Here is a 19,849-nt window from a genome sequence, read left to right as displayed (position 1 = left end):
GACTCCATTGATGTGATCTTTTCATTTAGTGAAGATCAATATTTAAATAGCAGAAATCCGATTTGTGTTTAGGATTTTTTGGAGATTAAAAAATTAATGGTTGACAAAACACAAAATCATATTTTTTATTAAAAAAATACAATCAAAGAATCAGTTATTAAATTGAATATGCTGAATCTATCTTTAAGATAGATCAGATTTGATCAAAACAACTTGTCCCACTAGTGGAAGAAGTGACTTGCCTTCCCCAGCTTGAAGTCAAGTGAGGCACTCTTTCTCTTGAAATAGAGGCTATTTTGCATAGTAAGATTTAAGAGGGGTATCAGGACGAGGGCTGACACAAGGGATGAGTGGAACCGAACTGCCTTCTAGTCGATGAGGCAAATATTGAAAACCTGAACTTTTGGCATATACAATTTCTATGACAACTGTTGAAACTTTATAACATTTCAACAAAAGGCTTAGAATTATCAGCTTGATAATCCTGTTTGTGTGTGTGCATATCGTGTGTGAGATGAGCATGTCACAGGGACACTTCATTTTGGCCGTGTCTCCTTGTTGACAAGACCTAGAGATGCTTCGACATGTCTCGACACGTTTAAGTATGTAGAGTTACTATTTAAATATTTTAACAGTTTTTAGTTATTTTTATAATGTTTAATACAAATGTTTTTTATATATTAAACTATTCAAGAAATATTTGTTTTGATTAAAAGAAACCGTGCCTTATTTTTCAAAGCATTTTTGAACTTGCATGTGGTGGGTGTTGTACCGGTGTCTGTGTGACGTAGGGATCTAAAGACATGCCCTTTTGGCTACCGGTCGCTGTGACATGACATTGACACGACACAATGAAATAGGCTCTGACACTTAAGTATATTCTTTTAATGTTATTTAATATATTTATTAATGTTTATCAAACATTAATTCTTATTAATTAAAAACTAAAAAGTATGTTTCGTGTCTTATTTTGCAAGAAAATTTGAAACTTTTTATGTTGAACCCATGGTCCATACATGTATCTTTATTGGTCATTCATTGGCCTATCCTCTCTTTCGTTTTTTTTTTTTTGAGAGAGAGAGAGAGATGCATGCAGCCTCCTAGAAGCTTCGCTAAAGATGAGGCAAAGCTCATTGTCAAAAGTGATCACCAGAAAGTGGTATGTTTTCAGACCTGCCCCCTCTAGCAAGTGCAGGCACCTCACCTACAGTGTTTCCCTATCCAGCTATACCACCTTCCTGATCAAACCAAGACCGTTGATGGCCTGACCATCAATGAGATGGGTGGACCTGCCACTTTCATTTCATTAACTATATTAGACCTTGTATGGGTTCACATTTGCCCCTATTAAGTTCCTCTAACCCAATTACTGGGCCATTTGCATGTCCTGTAAGGGCCAGAGTCCCTTAAAGGCAATATGAATTGGGCAGGGATTGATAATAAAAGAACTAAAAAAGCCAAGAAGCATAAGCCTTGGAAAGCAGATTAAAGGGTCATGACACTGACAAGAGGAATACACTTATTTTCTTCATGGAAGAATCCATGTAAAGAGAGCCAACTTGTTGAATGCTGCCATATCATACAAGTCCCAACCATGATCTTGTCTGCACTCTCATCAACAATTCCTGCCATTTTGTTTGTCTTTATCACTAGGGATAAGTTTTTTTTTTTAAAGGCCAGCTGGGGTTAGGCGGACCTCTACCAGAACAACAGCCGCCCCATGTGGCAGAGGTATTCGATCCTGGCCCTTCAGCTTCACACAGGACCCTTCTTACCACATGAGATACTTACTTTCACCATTCTTTCTACCTCGCAATGGCTACTCAATCACACTCCCCTGCACAAATAGAATGTAAACAACTCAACTAAAGTTGCCAATGCAGCCTATCAACGTGGTAGGAGCAGCTAGTGCATGTCACCTTGTGTTGGGACATTGCACGTTCAAAACCCAATGGTATAGTTGAATAACTGGTAAGGTCTGCCTAACCCCAGCTTGCCTTTCAAAAAAAAAAGGTTGACAATGCAGGCTCCAGGCTTGAATTCTCTTGAGTAGGGATGGCAGTGGACCAGGGGACAACGGGACCCTGCACTGCCTCGCCCCGTTTGGACCGGGGATGAAGGGCATGAAACGGGGATGGAGGCGGGATGAAGGTTAAAACCTATCCCAGTGCGGGGATGGACTTACGCTTTCTCCCACCCCGCCCTGTCCCCGTCTCAATCCCCGCCCTGCCTTGTCCCCAATCCTTTAAGGAATGACTATAAACCGAGGGGAAACGGGGCTCCGCCCTGCCTCATCCCCGTTTCGACCGGGGATGGAGGACGTGAAACGGGGATGGAGGTTAAAATCCATCCCCGTGCGGGGATGGTGGCGGGGATGAAGGTTCAGATTTTGAAACGGGGTGGGGGTGGAGACCTTGTCCCCCACCCTGGTCTACTGCCATCCCTACTCTTGAGATGAAAGGACATCCCAAGTTAGAAGTGAAGCATAAGGAAAAGCTTTCTTATCCGACATTTTTTTTTGCTTTTGGCAAAGAGTAGGGTTGGGAATCGAGATGAGCTACTTGCGGCTTACAATAACACTAATATTAAGCTTGTATAGGTTCATTAATTAATAATAAATATATTTTACACATATTTTATACGGTAGAGTGTAGATAGTTGAAGTGTTTGGATTGCAAGTAATAAGTTAAAGAGTTCAAATCTTATTGCTTGCCAGTTTGAAACAATTATTTATTTTGTAAATGAGCCAGTTTGAGCTTGTCTCCCTATGTTTAGATCCAAATTTTAGTGTTTTTAACTCTAAAAAATATATATTTTTGTAAATAGGGTACCTCGCGATAGGCTCATATAGCTCAAGCTCTAAGATCGATCTGGGCTCAGCTCGATATAAGAAACAAGCCAAGCTTGAACACCGTTTGTCCGGTTCATTTGGCTAGTTTACCAGCCATAGAAACGAAGGGTTGTTTGGACACTTCATTGTAACATAGCTAACACATGAAGCTGGAACAAATGTTTCCCTGACATTTTCACAATCTTATGAATTTGTTTATGATCTTATTCAGCAGAAGTACAATTTAATCCATGAACGTTATCATTAGCCAAGATTTTATAATATACAATCTCGAGCTTGGGAGGGGTCCGAAAAAAAAAAGACTTGGATTCCTAATGACTTGACTCCACTCAATGAAACCAATTGTAAGTCTTAGATTCCTAATGACTTGACTCCACTCTCAATTAAACCAGTTGTATCCGTAATTGTAAAAAGCTATATCCCAAACTTTTACTTTATATATATATATATATAACATTAAACTAGTTATACTTTACATGGATTCTATTAAAATGATTAAAATACTTTTAAAAGAATGATATTTTTGAAAAATACATTGTTATATTTTGAAGTAAAAAAAATAACTTTCATAAATTCATAAAGTTACTTTTTTGAAAAAGGTGTTTGACTTTTCAATTATGTTCAAAAGACCCATAACGCTAAAAAAAAAAGTAACCACATATTTTTAAGGTATTTTAATAAGGTTAAATCTATCTAATCATAACTAATTTAATGTTATATAGTAAATTTGTAAATATGAGCATTTTTAATGTTTTTTTTTTTTTGCAAATCCAACCATGTAGAGTAAATTTGCTAGGAATCAATTGTTGGATCATGTATTTTAGATTCTATTTCAATGAATGATCTGGGGACAACCTTGAGGGGGACCTCCAAGCATATTTGAGCAAACTCTCATTTTCCAAACTGCGGGTGTAAGAATCCGTATCTACAGGATTACCTTGAAGACATGCCGCAAACTTGAAGAATTCTTCATTCCAAAGTTCAAGGTGGTTTGGAAGTCAGATTCAGAAGAAAACTAGGGTTGTGTCCTCCAGTTTTAGCTCCATAACCCTTCTCCATGTTTTGCTCAGGGATTCATTACCTGCTTGAGATCATCTTAATTTGTGATCCGAATAATAAAAAGGCCCCTGGATAGGTTGGAAAACTGAAGGTATACTATAGATGGCCATAGTCCATGAAGACTCATGAAATCGAAGTTGGATTCTAGGCTCTTCTGGTGTTGTTCTCCCGAAAATTCAGAGAGCACTAGCCAGCTGAAGGGCTCCTCCATATGTTGCAGCTTTGCCGAAGGGATAAAAAGCCTGTGTGAACCCTCAACTTCCTTGATCTTCATAGGGGGGCAAGAGCAGAACTAGGGCACTGGTTGCCCATGAGGACTTTGGGCCCTTATGTTGGGGGTGGGGGTGGCCTTCGTGTAGAGTAGCATGAGAAACAGGAGACTCCACCTTCATTACTAGCAAGCACTTCCAAATCCAATTATGGTAGTTGAAAATTGTTTTTTTTTCTTTTAAATATAACCATATAAATGTAACCATAAATGCTTGCTTTTATAAGGACCAACTTTTGAATCATTTGATGGTTTAAAACAAAGGCTCATAATCTTCATAAATATTCAAGCATTCAAAAATCACATTTTTTTCATTGAAAATACACAATCCAATAGTTGATTCGTAGCAAATTTAACATGTCAAACATATCCACATAGCTAAATTTGCAAAAAAAAAAAACATTGAAAATGCCCATATTTTTAATTCTCATATTTAAGCTTTCATATTCTAGCGACTGTATATATGAGTTTATCTAACATTAAACTAGTTATATTTAATATTTGCTACATCCAAACATATTTAAATGTGTAAAATACCATTAAAATGATATTTTTTTAAATGCATGCCGGGAGAAAAACGAAAAGTTAACCACTTTTAAGAAAACAACTTTATGAATTTATTGAAGTTACCCTTTTTATATCAAAAAGTAAACATACATTTTAAAAATATAATTCTTTTAATAATATTGTAGACATTTTAATAAGGCTGAATCCATCAATAAAATATATATATATATAATAATGCAAACAATTTAAATGAGGTTTTTTACTTTTTTGTGCTCTTTTTATGAATCCAACCCCATAGATGTGTTGAACATGGATGATTTATTCTGAATTAACATCTGGATCATGTGTTTTCAGTGAAAAAAATTGAGCTGATAATTTTTTTTAAGTAATTTCTACTTAAATACTTAAAAGAAATTATCAGCTCAATTTTGAAAAGCAATATTATATAAAAATTAAGGGGAAGGACTACCTATAATTGAGAAGATATCTACTAAAATAAGACCACATGTGCGGCAGCATAAGTAGGGGTGTCAATGGGGTGGGTATGACCCAATCACGACCCATACCAGATTTGGCAGGCAGGCAGTGTTTGGTAACAAAGGAAGGGGTTCAATTAACTATTTCGGTCGAACTCACGAGTTTGATTATTAAACGGGGAGGGTACATTTTATAAAATTTTATACGAAACCTGGATTCAACACGAGTTTTGATTAAGATCCACAAATTTTTAATGACAAAAATTTTAAAAATTAATATTTTATCAGGTGTGGATTGGTTCTGGTTTATGTAATTTTTATTGTAACCGCTCTGGTTTTCTTATGAAAGATTTGATCATATCCAAATCTGGATCCGATACGGACACCTCCCAGTCGAATACGGGTCTGAACCCACCTATTTTGACGGAGGTTCGGCCCATTGACACCCCTGACTAGGGGTGTCAAAGAGTCTGCGTATACTGCATCATTGGTGACCGTTGGATTTTGCAAGATAAGTCTACATGGGAGATGCACTCCATGGACTTCACATGCCTGGAAAGCACAGATGCGAGATCGATGCATGGCATCCAGTGATTGGAGTGAGTTACTTGGTTCGATCGAGAGCGAATCCTGTAAAACGCTGGGTGAGAAACCTCTGTAATAAAAATATCATGATCATATTGCGATGGCAACTTCTCGCTTGATTTTCAAACCATAACAAATATCGTGATATTTACGGTTTTAACAGATATTTATTTTTAAATGTGTTTTATTTATATTTTCTTATAAAAACTATTTTTTATACTTTTTTTAATTTATTTTTTTATTGCCAAGATTTGGCCGAAAGAACGCAAGATTTATGAAAATTTTTAAAATATCTCCCGAGTTTTTTACTCCCGAGATTTTGTCGTTTTTAACTTTTCACTATGGTGAGAACCACACAAAACCCACCCACTGTACTGTGAGTCAGTACAAGTGGGACCCACAGTGGGGTGGGTTTCGTGGTTGTAAACTCAATCTCACCCAGCCCTTTTATTAGGACCTGTGTTGCACCCACTGAACTGGATCCAGGATGGTCCGCCAAAAAGAAGGTGTAAAGTTATTGAGGGCCCAGGATCCGTTTGGATCCAAGTTATTAGATATTAATTTTATTATTTATTGCGATTGGGATTATCATCTAACTTTGGATCTATCTAAGATCTGTCTACTTCGTAGGGATCCGGTAGGTTATCGTTGATGAAGAACTGATATTTTTTTTATTAATGCTGTTCATTTTTCCTAGATTTTCATGGTAGCCTGGAATACGGAGTAGGGGTAATTGGTAACGTAGCTTCATCTTTGTAACCTCAGCGAGAGGTTTGTGTGTCTGTGTGCGCATGCAGCATGCTGATCCAAGCACTGGTACCACTTACATGGTCAGATAATCTGATCTGAACCAAATCATTTTGATACTTGGATCATGCATTTTGGATGGAAACATATATAGTGATAAAAGTTTTTATCGGCAAATTTTCTTTTTTTTTTAAAAAAAAACTCACGAGAAATTGAAAATTTTTCTTAAATCTTGTATTTTTTCTGGAAAAATCATGACAATAAAAAAATAAATTTAAAAATATAAAAATTATTTTTATAAGAAAATATTAATAAAAAAATATTTTAAAATAAACATACACTATTTTTTCACCATAAATAGTCGTTTAAAACATAAATATCTTGTTTAAATCACGATATTTATGTTTTTTTATAAATCTCATGATATTTTGAAAATCTCACAAGAAATTGCCATTTTAAACTTTCAGGCAATCTCACCCGATATTATCACGAGATTTTTCATAAATCTCACGATATTTGTCACTATGGATGGAAAAAGTGGGATTGGAGCTTAGAATATTTATAAAAATTGTAGGATGTTGATTTTTTTAAACCTTATAAAAAACTATCCATGCATGGGAATCAAGTGTTCCAAGAAGTGAGTCTTATAAAAACATATAGATCACATGTCAAAATTTAAAAAAAAAATATCAAAAAATTATGAAAATCTAATAGCATGTTTTGTATTTTGTATGTTTTTCCATTTCTCGTTCATATATATCACTATAATTAGGCCCACCTACTTTAAATCCTCTTGAGAAATTGGTCCATGTAAAACTACTATTTATGAGTAGGCCATTCAAGATAGTGATTAGACTATTGCAATCCATGTCACAGGGCCTGCCAGTTCAAAACTTGCAGCCTTATATCTAACCGAACCAAAGCATGATTGTATAGATCTAACAACAAAATGTTAGATCTAATCATCCAGATGTCTTTAACATGATTTATTTTCTACGTTAAGAGGTCGATCATGTCAACTATACCACAAGATTCAAGAAAAAATCTTCAACTCACAATTCATAGAAATAAACATGTAGATTTCAAAGGTGGGGCTATGTAAGGCAGGGTGGTCGCAGGGCCTCACCTCGGGTTTTCCCTAGCTTTGGTGAGGGTTCCTGGTCATAAAAAACATCACAAAGATAAAGATAACTGAAAAAATGATATAAAAAACATGTTAGAATCAATTTTAACACACATGGTTTTAAAACTCGATGACTCGTCACTTTGCTCGTCCTTGAATTACCCGTGACTTGATCGGGTCAACTCAGTGACTCGACCGCGTCATGTTAACTTTATATTTTATATAAATATATGTATATATTATGTATATTTTATCAATATATTCCATATAATATATATTATATGATATTTTTATAATATAATTAATGTATAATTTTATTAATATATGTATAATCATATTTTTATATTTAATATACATAATATTTATATTATAATTCATATAATATATGGACTCGATTGACTCACCCTATGACTCGGTTGACTCAGCCGGGTGAACACGGTGACTTGGTCAGGTTTCGTTCAAAACTAGTTTGTACTCGTTTTTGACCAAGTGATTGAGCGATTTGGATTGAGTCAACCAAGTCACCGGACGGGTTGACCTGCGAGTTTTTAAACTATGTTAACACATGAAACTAATAAATAGTTTATGTGAAACATGATTCAAGGGTTAGATTTTGCTTTTGAAGATTAGATCTATGTAAATCAAGTTTATGCACTGAAAATTATGATGGTTGAGTATCACTATATATATATATATATATAGAGAGAGAGAGAGAGAGAGAGAGAATTATAAGATCTAAACAGAAAGCGATATCCCAATTGGAAGTTTATGTTAATCAATTAAGTGTGGGGTTGATCGATTATTGCATGTGACACCCTTTACGTCTAAAATGATAGCAACAACGATACAACTTAACCTAATCAATAAAACGACAAGCTGCCGACACTCTTAAGAAACTGACGTGCTAGCTAAAAATTTTAACAAAAAAAAAGTTGGCCAATAAAATAAACAAATTACAGTCAACTTATGATTGTCAAACACAAATAATAGTAATATTATTAATAGTAGTAGTAGTATTGCCACCCTCAATGAAAGAAAATTGCCACCCTCATCCCATGTGAATGTGCAAACATTTTCATGATAGAGAGGGAACAATATAAAGCAAAAGGAGTAGGGAATGCTAGCATTGTAGTCACCTACACATCCGGTCAGGTGGGATGTGACGGTGGTGGGTCCCACACGTTGATCACAAAGCATGGGATTTGACAGCTTTACACCTTACCTTTTAATTATATATATATATTTTTAATCACATGCATACGGTAAATTGTGTTTATGACTGATATTTTAGAATGAGACAGTGGACTGAGTGAAAAATGAATCGAGTGTAAGAACGTGAGTTGTGTGTTGGGTGAGGTGCGGTTTTACATAACACATGGCAACACAAACGTAGAGTGTTCGGTTAAACAGTGTTAACTGATCAGAAGATGTTGCCTTTAGATATTTAGTTAAGGATCTCTCAGTTTGTACTAGTTGGACGTATGGGTTAGGGCTAATTTTTACAGGAATCACATTAGGTGATTCCAACATGACTAGAGGCTAGGCCAGTGAATGCCTAAGCGTCGTCAAATGAGTCTAGGTGATGCTCTTTGCTATGGTGTTTAATCATCAACTGATTTTTGAACTGAGACTCGTAAAATCTTGTTCCTTCGGTGGCGAGGTTTTGTTGTGGTGTGTATGAAATCGTAATACGCTCTATGACACGCAAAGTTAAGACAAAATTTGTACCCTTTCGAAAGTGATAATTAGTATGTGACAGATATGTACTAAGTGGCATGAACTAAATAGAATTTGCATTTTAAAAATATGTTTGATCAGTTTCTGCTAGGCAACTGGGGGTGGTGCACAGGGCCAATGAAAATGATTCAGCATATGAAAATGTGTTGGTACATAGTCAGATTGGGCAGTTTAGTACATCGTGGGTTTGCGAAGAATTTTATGCCCGTGATAAATTAATTGAGAGTGAACAATGGAAAGGCTTGCGATGATAAGAAAAGACCATCTAGCAAATTGAATGAGTACATTATTTCTTTTGTTTTAATATACTGGTAGGAGTCCGCCCATAATGACAAATCTCGACAGATTTATCAAAACCTTATAGGCTCGATTTGCATGGTGTGTACTTCGTTCACTTCGCTCACTCACTCCACTTTTACTAATAGGGCCTCACCAGGAGCAAGAGCAAACAGCTTCATCTGATATTGATCTTTCTTCAAGAATGAAATCATCTTATGAAAATATTATAAAAAATTTTCTCATGATATTTTCAATTACTCAGAATTTTTCATCAAAAACATGAATATTGCATTTTAAATACAATATTTACTACTTAACATGAAAAAAACCGTATGGTTATTATTTTAAAGTATTTTTATTCATATTTCTTTATAATAATTATTGTTATTTATTTTTTATTGCCAAGATTTTGCCAAAAAACGTACTGTTTAAAAAAATAAATTCTCACGATTTTTTGGCTGAGAATATTTTGCTATGTTTAACTTTTGTCACTATGGGTCCGCCTAAAAAAATTTGAATGATTTACGCCAAAAGGAAATTACTGTTTGGTTAAGGGAGAAATCCTTGGTTAAGGGAGAAATCCAAACATATAATAAATTCAATGACTCTCTCTCTCTCTCTCTCTCTGAAAGTGGCCATTGCTATGGTTCATGTGATAGGGATTTGTCGGTGCAATCAGGGGTCCGAATTCGTTGGTATTCTTCTGCTTAGGCTCAATGTTCAGTAACAATTTGTCCAGAAAGGCAAGAAATATGGCATGGTTTTTTTTTTAATATATCAAAGATGTTGCATATTGTCAGTGACTGTGGGGTCAGTGGCTCAAATCCCACAAGGGATATCCCTAGCTTCCCTATCACAAAAGTAACATAAACAAGGAAACAATAAAAAAAATTACAATCAGAAGCATGATTATGAGTCCAATAAACTTCCATATCCCCAAGGACTATTGAATATAAATCACCCTTTTTCATCTTTTAGAGAGCATAGAACCATCTGAAATTTTAGAGAGCATAGAACCATCTGAGATTTTCATCATAGAAAATTATTTTCTACTAGAAATAAATCTCTATAATATAAATTTATTAATATATGGTCGTGCAGCCGGCTTGACGACCGTAGGTATGGCAGGTTGAGCCAGCGCGATCAGGTTTTCGTACCTGGTGAGGTTTCTTCGGGTTATAAATTAAAAAACCAAACAAACAGGGGCCTAAGAGAGAGAAAAGGCCTATATTGTACCCTTAGATTTTTTATGTACAAGTTTTCTTGCACAAACACACTGAATCAGCCTTAGTTTTCTCTCCGGGACTCTCAAGTCTCAAGAGTCAATTGGCTCCCCTTTTTAATTCACATCACTGTTGTAAAATGCTAAAAATAGTTGTGATTCCCTAAAAGGGAAAGTTAAAGAAAGGTGAAAGATCATCAGATAAACTTGTCTTATAGATCTGCTTTGATTTTTTGAATGTGGCGTCCAACGAACCGATTGGTCCACACTCTCTCCCTTCCCCTCCTATAAATTATGCTCAGCACTAGTAAACTCCTTAGAAATCCCAAAACCCAATTTGAGGATTTCAAAAGGGTTGTTGAATCCAAGACTTTGATTCAGCAAACTCTCCCCTCCCCCCCTCAAGTGGGGAAACTCAATAATATTACCCACATTCGCCACTTTGTATTCATCTAGATCAGGAATGAGATCAATTTTTCACTTCTCTCCCTTCCACCCCAGTTGGGAATTGTTTGGTAATCAGAATTGCTAGTTTTGGTTCAGTTTCATCCCCAATAGTACTTGCAGAATCCGGTGGTGTATCCACATCCGAGACAGCTTGAACACTTTCTCTCTCTTCAATTCCCCCATTGGTTTCTAGAGAGGAACAAGGTACTAAGTTTCTTTCTCTCTCCTCCCTATTGGTTCTTAGAGAGAACAATTAGATTCTTTCTCTCTCTCTCCTCCAGACTATTGCTAGAGAGAAACAAGGAAAAAGCGGCTTTCTTTCCTCTCACTCTCTCTCCCCCCACTAGTTTCTAGAGAGGGAAACAAGGTCGGAAACGCTAGTCTCTCTTCACACCACTACCTTCCAGAGAGAGAAACAAGGTCAGAAGGCCAGTTTCTCTCTCCTCTTCCCTATATTGTTTCTAGAAAGAGAAAGACCCAAGGCCGGCCGGCACAAAAAATGGGGTCGTCCTCCTCCTCGATCGACGCCGCGAGCAAGGGTGCGAAGCTGGAGCGCTACAACAGCTACCTCCGCCGGATCAGCACCACCAAGATGATCGCCACCTCCTCCAAGCTCCTCTTCCGCGCCAGCCTCCTCATCGCCCTCCTCCTCGTCCTCTTCATCACCCTCTCCCCCACCACCGCCACCGATCCCCTCCACCGCCGCTCCCTCTTCTCCTCCCCCTGGGGCGGCCCCCAATGGGAGAAGCAGGTCCGGACCTCCTGTACCGTCCACCGTCCCGGCGGCCTCTCCGTCCTCGTCACCGGCGCCGCCGGCTTTGTCGGCTCCCACCTCGCCCTCGCCCTCAAGAAGCGCGGCGACGGCGTCCTCGGCCTCGACAACTTCAACGACTACTACGACCGCTCCCTCAAGCGATCCAGACAGGCCCTCCTCGCCAAGCACGGCGTCTTCGTGGTCGAGGCGGATATCAACGAAGGCTATGTCCTCGAGAAGCTCTTCGACGTCGTCCCCTTCACCCACGTCGTCCACCTCGCCGCCCAAGCCGGCGTCCGCTACGCCATGCAGAACCCCTCCTCCTACGTACACAGCAACATCGCCGGCCTCGTCACCCTATTTGAAACGGTGAAATCTGCCAACCCCCAGCCTTCCGTCATCTGGGCATCTTCCAGTTCGGTCTACGGCCTCAACACGGACAACCCCTTCTCCGAGGAGCACCGCACAGACCGTCCTGCTAGTCTCTATGCGGCCACCAAAAAGGCCGGTGAAGAAATTGCTCACACGTATAACCATATCTACGGCCTTTCCATCACCGGTCTCCGTTTTTTCACTGTCTACGGCCCCTGGGGACGCCCCGACATGGCCTACTTCTTCTTCACAAAGGACATTCTTAGGGGCAAACCCATCGACATATTCACCGGCCCGGACGGTAAAGATGTTGCCAGAGACTTCACATATATCGACGATGTGGTGAAGGGCTGCATTGGTGCGATCGATACGGCGGAGAAGAGCACGGGGAGCGGCGGGAAGAAGCGCGGGCCAGCGCAGCTGAGGATCTACAACCTGGGGAATACTTCTCCTGTGTCGGTGCACAAGTTGGTGGCCATACTGGAGGGGCTGTTGAATGTTAAGGCTAAGAAGAATGTGATCAAGATGCCTAGCAATGGGGACGTGCCCTTCACTCATGCTAATGTTAGCTTGGCTGAGAGGGACTTTGGGTACAAGCCCACTACCGATCTGGCCACGGGGTTGAGGAAGTTTGTCAAGTGGTATCTTAGCTACTATGGGATTGAGAACAAGGGGAAGAGCGAAGGGTCTTCTGCATTGCTGTCACAAATTTGAGTTTTCTAGTTGATCTCTTCTGGTGGGGTTAATTAAATTTGTATTGTGGGTACCTTAAACTTGTTGTAATGGTGGTCTGTAGAGCCTGTCTTCTTCTTCTTTTCAGTGTTTTTTTGGGTTGGTAAATTATGGAGAAAAATGGTTGGTGGAGAGATGAGGATGTTGGTCACAGCCTGTTTTACACAAAGTGTGTGGACAGATTGTGAGAGTGAAAGGAAAGAAAAAAGAAAAAGTGAATAGAAACAAAGATGTTGATTGCAAAAAGTGTTGGGAAATATATTGGAGTCTTTGAAGTGTATATGCGACTCATTGGTTGATTTTCTTATCTTGCCTACAGATTTTGTGAAATACTTTCTTGCAATTGTCAATGTGGTAGCCGGTTTAGACTAATTCTAATAGAAACGTTTGTTGTTTTTTTCATAGGAAAGTGGGGGTTAGACAGACCCCACCAGTTATACAAAGTATCATTGGGTTTTGAACTTGCAACCTCCCAACACAAGGTGCCCTGCACTAAAAGCTCCTACCAAACAACCCCCGTTGGTTCTAATAGCAAGTTTTTGTTACCTTAATCAGTTTTGAGATTCTATAATTATGGCTGATTTCAATTAATTACGAGAATTATGTACCCAACTCAGTCTTGTCGTTTTCATGTAGTTAAGGGCAGCGTTATCATGTAGTTTTGACAACTCTCTTAAGGGTGTATGTGTTTAGAGAGAGCAAAATGAAATAAAATCATCCTGAGTTCCAAAATTAACTATTCATAAATTGTACATAAGTTCCTGGTTTCAGCATTTGGTAAATGTTAACATCAAAATATAAGGAACACATTGTTCACTGTTCCAACTGATGTGTCGTCCGCATAAAGAGCTGCTGTACTTGGTGAAAGCCTCCCTGTACTCGGTTTAATGGAACTAATTTGGACAACAGTGAACTATATATAACTTCAGGGTACATTTTTTAATGAAGCAGTGCCCAACTAAACCTGACCAAACCCATCCCGTTTACTTGAGTTTGGTTGAAAATTTCAAATCCCATTAATAATCAGATTTGGGTTCCTTGTTGAGTTTTGCATTCAAACTAGAACCTCAATCAGACAAAAAAATACCCTAACCAGACTTAAACCCGACTTGATTAAATGTAAATGTTAGGTTTTAAGTTAATTAGTCGGTTCCAGATTCAGTTTTATCTCACTCCATTCGAACCAACCAATTAATTAAAGTAAGCAAAATTGCATTTTAAAAATACAATTACTTTTTCAGATAGCATGTGCCTTTGCCCCCAAAGGGGTTTGGGATAGTGGGAAGGGACCTAGGCTGCTAGGCAGGTGGTCTAGGCTCAAATCTCATGAGCATCCCATCTTGCACAAGCTACTAAGCGTAGCGACTTTCTTGGGGCAAGGAGGGGTAAGCCCACGGAATTTTATACGCTGATAGGATAAAGTAGGTGCCTGATGAGGTAGTTTCTTCATGTAAATATCAAGTAACATAAAAATTTTAAAAAGCAATAAGACGTAAATAATTTGAACATGAAAAGCAAAAGTTTTTACCTCAAAAAGTTACTATGTAAATCCAAAAACTTTCCTCAATGAACCAATCATTAGTTGTCAAGCATGGGGCCCATGAAATCCAAAATATAAATAGGTCAACAAGAGAATAGAAATAACTTACCTTTTTTTATAGTCCAAGGGAAAAAAATCTTCCATCACCAATCAGACATTGGCTGGCCTCTGATTGGTAGAATGCTTGAGGTCCCCTGCCCAGCTGAGAGAGTACACCCACTTTCAACCTTGGGGCAAGGGTCACCACCAGTAGGTTTGAACTTGTGACGACATGTCAACTTGGTGACATTCACAAGTTGCATCTTCTAAATGAGTGAAGCCCTTGTGGGAAAAAAAATATTATTTTGCTTAAATTACTGAAGAATATGTATATGTATATATATATATATATATATATATATATATACGAAAATGAAAAACCCTATTAAATGAAACATGATAGTGGATTTCCGGTGTTTTTTTTTTAATTGTGACCCCATAGATGTGTTCAGCACGATTGATTTACTATAATTCGACACTTGGATCATACATTTTGAATGAAAAAATGGTATTTGAGCTTCAAAAATTTATGAAAATTGTAGGCTGTTCATTTTTGAAACCTTATAAAAACCTATCCATGCATCAAAATCAAATTTTCCAAGAAGTGATTCCTATAAAAACAAGCATATAGATCACATCTCTATGGTCAGAATTTTGAAAAAAAAAAACATGAAAATCCATTATCATGTTTCATTTAATAGGTTTTGTATTTTGTAGGTTTTTATTTCTTATATATTTACACACATGCCTAAAACTGTACCGTTGAGTCTAATGGCATAGCAAAGTCTTTGCAGCTCATTAGATCCGACATGCCTAACTTGGTGGCGACCACATTCAAATGCTAGGTCAAAAGTTCTCACTATATTATTTATTTTGACTAAGATCATGGTTGCTAGAGACAGCTAGAACAAAGAGAATTGGCGACCTGCACATTCTTGTTTTTATATATTCTTCAAGGAAAAGAAGCACCAAGCCAAGTCATGCCACCAAGGCCATGGATGCTTTTCACTCCAAAGAGTGTAGGTATCCAACTTCATACGCGGCTTGACTTTTAGGGGTACATTTGTCCTCTTTTTTTTTTTTTTTAGTTTATCAAAAGGCCGGCGTCGCAAGTTAGGACACTTGTCATGATAGAAAGTCCTGCCAAGCTATGGCCGCCATGCCTAACTACATACAGCTGAGATACTGTCCACCTCTCAACTGCTTAGAGAGCCTGCTGCTTCGTCTTTGTAACAAGGGAACTCATGAAGTCATTCAGCTTGAATGTCTTAAGGTGACTCACCTAGGTGTGTTGAGCGCTTGTGAGTTTGTCCCTTTCCTTTTCTTTCCTTTTTTTTTTTTTTTCTTTTTGCTATGTGGCCATGAGGCAACTTAGAGAAATAGGAGGATGGTGGTATCAATATCGTGGAATAGAAGATTTTTATGAAGGAAGGGTCCCCCTAGCTTAAATTATTTGACATGGGCATCTTTTCATTTTGGGATAGAGGGATGCAGATTTCTTGATTATTTTAATTTGTTAATTGAGTGGCTTGTCAAATGATTAAGGGGATCATCACCATCCACATGGTTGAATTATTAAAGGGTGGGTCCAAATATACAAGCAATGAATCGTTAGGTGCTTCCACCGGCTGTCCACATGGTCACATGTATCAAGTTTAAAAGTAAAGAGCTTGGCCAAACCAATTGAGATCAGTAGGGATGGCAGTGAACCTGGGCGGGAGCAGGGAACAAGGTCTCCACCCTGCCCATCTCAAAATCAGGACCTTCATCCCCTCCTCCATTTCCTCACAAGTTTGAATTTTAGCCCCCATCCCCATGTCTTTCATCCCCGGTCCAAACAGGGCGAGGCAAGGTGGGGCCCCATTTTCCCTCGGTCCATTGCCATCCCTTAGAAGGATTGGTGATGGGGCCAGGCGGGGATGGAGACCGGGACAGGGCGGGAAAAAGCGAAAGTCCATCCCTGCATGGGTTTTGATTTTAACCTTCATCCCTGCCTCTATCTCCGTTTCATGTCCTCCATTCTAGGTCCAATCGGGACAAGGCGGGGTGGGTTCTCATTTTCCCTCGGTCCACTGCCATCCCTAAAGATCAGCCAATTAATCAATCTCTCTCTCTCTCTCTCTCTCTCTCACACACACACACAACCATATTAACCGGGCCACAGCAAAACTAACACATCATGCCTCAATGCACTTTTCAACACTGTGCATCAATAAGCATCACAAATAAACTTCTCTCTCTATCTCTGCCTTGTCTCAGTGGATCTTTTAATATGCTGCGCAAGCAATCGAGCACCACAAGTGCTGGAGTACCAGTCTCATCATTTGACATAAGATGGGTTTCATCCTACTTTGAAGCATAGCCGTCCAATGAACGACTCAAATTGGTCCACATTTTCACCTGAACGTGGACTGATCCTACCCGTCCAAATGCTTCAGCTAGACGGCTAAGATATATCAAAGGATGGGATCCTTTTTTTCCACATGCTTGCATCAATATGAGAAACTTGGATCAAAATGCTACACGCAGCCTCTTACAACAGTGCAGCTGATAATCACTTCTTTCGCCTACCACGATAACAGTATGGTTGGTAAAGGTTGCTGGATATGCATAAAAAATATTTCTCACCACATCATTTTCTAATGAAACAATAATCTTCATTCTTGACAAATTATTTGCTTGCGTATAACTCAAGAGTCCACCATTATGCAGCTGCATGATACGAAAGGACCCGTTGATGGATCCAAATATGGCTATAATTGACTGCTAAAATGGATTTGATTTTTTGCTACCAAATCCGATGAACGGCCGAATTTGATGGATATCTGAATCTGTTTACATCTAGAAAAACACATTTAATCTGAGCTTTTCATTATTCATAATTTAATTCAAATTCGAACCCGTTTTAGCCAACATCCGATTAGTTGGATATGGTATTAGCCACATCCGATCTGAATCCAAACCGTTTACATCAATGTTGTCAGTATTGCTATCGGCCTTGTATGGTTTGGCCAATGATTCAGGCGAATCGGCCGATACTTTCTGAATCGGCCAAAAATAATTAAAAAATATTGTGTGTCAATCAGAACCTGACATGTGTTAAAGATATTAAAATAATATTAAGAAATCATTTTTATGCATTTTTTTTTTACATTTATTAAAAATAGCCGATTCAAGGGTGAAGCGTATTGATTTTATGTTGATACGATGCATATAGGTCGATGCATGCTGATATGTACCGATACAATGTTGTCAGTATCGGTACATATCAGCATAAAATCAATACGTATCACCTCTCGATTGGCTATTTTTTAATAAATATAAAAAATACTAAATTTAATAATTTTTTAATATTTTTAAATAATATTTTAACGGTTTTAACACGTGCCACGTTCTGATTGACAATTGATGTTTTTTTATTATTTTTTTGACCGATACAGAAAGATTCACTTGAGTATCGGTATCGGCCCATACAGCCTAATCGTTTGGCCAAACTATTCAGGGCAGATACCGATACTGACAACATTTGTTTACATCCTTAATTATAGCAGATGAAATTATTTGGTTACTTTGTGATAATAAAATATTCTTTAACTTTGTATGTTCTTTTATTTAGCTTGGTGGACATATTGTTGAGAAATTTTCAAAAATGGCACCCAACTTTTTTGGCACAATTTTGAACTGACATTTGAAAACAAACTTAAAAAAAAAAAATTATGAAGAAAAACCCTCTTTGAATGGAGAAAAACTCCAGGTGGGACCCACAACCACCTGTCATACGTAGCCCACCTCTAACAGCCAGGAAAACCTGTGCACCAGTGGGGGTTTTGATCTTGTGCCTTCATCTCAGCACCGTCACAACCACCTCACCGGCCACACCACACCGGCAGGCAGGCGGCCACACCACCCTGCTAGCCAGGCGACCCCCACGGTGGTCAAAGGTCGTATTTTCACTGGCATTTAGGAATGCTAGTGAGCCGTCCGGACCAACAAGGCTGAAAATCTCTCAATGATACAAAAGGGCTTTAGAACATCAATTATTGATGCAAAGATCCATATCTGTAAGGGGATAGCAGTGCAAAGATTTTCACTTATTGTTACATTATATGAGATGTATGGTCTAATTTGAACACGAGATTGAGCCCTACTCGATGACAACGCAAGTGGTGGCCCGTTGTCATTTTTCATGCCTGAATTATTGAAAGGTGCAGGAAAGGAATCAAACAAGAACCATGAAGTTGGCAGACATGATGAAGTAACAATTTGCCTCCAACCACAGTGAATATAATCACATGGCCCTCAAAGAAAAACACACAATCTCTCTCTCTCTCTCTCTCTCTCTCTCTATATATATATATATATATATATATATATATAGAGAGAGAGAGAGAGAGAGAGAGAGAGGTGCTTACGATACGTTCTTGATGGGTTTTTCAGATTTTTTTCATTTTATTTTTAAATTCTGACCGTATAGATGTTATCGATGTTCTTGATTTTATAGGGATCAGCTCTTGAAGTATCCTATTCCCACACATGGGTGGATTTTTATAAGGTTCAAAAAACAACAGTCCAAAATCTTTGTAATTTTTTGAGTCTCCAAATATCATTTTTTTTCTGAAAGAAGACATGATCAAGGTGTGGATTCCTCGTAAATAGACCATGCCCAACACATTTATGGGGTTGGAACTGCCAAAAAAAACCACCAAGAAAAACCCATCAAGCACATATTGCAAGCACCTACGCTCTACTATATAAATACCGTGAAAGTGACTAGGACTAAAATCAGAAGCGTTTGATTGTGCACAACTCAGATTGCATCATTGTCGGTAGGCCATATGGCCCAGCGGAACAGATAATAAACTGATTATCATGGGTAAGATTTACCAAAATTCAACAGTTTTTTTTTTCTGAAGAACAAGTTTAACATAGCTTATAAGTACTGAACGAATCATACCACCAAGCCAGAAATATAGTTATGTCCTATAATTACGCCCAGGGTGTTTTTCATTTTCGAGATAAAATGCAACATTAATTGAACGCTACCATGATCAGACTTCCACATCGAAACACCAGAGAATTTATTAATTACGACTTACAATCACCTGGAGAAA

General features: G+C 38.2%; 1 protein-coding gene across 1 annotated transcript; it reads left to right on the top strand.

Moving 5' to 3' along the window:
* Nucleotides 1-11,197: 11,197 nt before the first annotated feature.
* On the top strand, nt 11,198-13,436 carry LOC149840643 (UDP-glucuronate 4-epimerase 6-like). The gene has a single exon (XM_090004513.1). The coding sequence runs from the start codon at nt 11,801-11,803 to the stop codon at nt 13,139-13,141; it is 1,341 nt and encodes a 446-aa protein (XP_089860639.1). The 5' UTR covers nt 11,198-11,800; the 3' UTR covers nt 13,142-13,436.
* The last annotated feature ends 6,413 nt before the right edge of the window (nt 13,437-19,849 follow it).

The sequence above is a fragment of the Nuphar pumila genome, chromosome 4 (assembly GCF_984573655.1).
Source record: "Nuphar pumila chromosome 4, dmNupPumi1.hap1.1, whole genome shotgun sequence".
NCBI lineage: Eukaryota > Viridiplantae > Streptophyta > Magnoliopsida > Nymphaeales > Nymphaeaceae > Nuphar > Nuphar pumila.
The sequence above is the reverse complement of the archived record's forward strand: the minus strand, read 5'-3'. Positions and strand labels throughout refer to the sequence as shown.

What these genes read in the sequence shown, in the direction of transcription:
- LOC149840643 (XM_090004513.1), top strand. Translation starts at nt 11,801, where the DNA reads ATGGGGTCGTCCTCCTCCTCGATCGACGCCGCGAGCAAGGGTGCGAAG.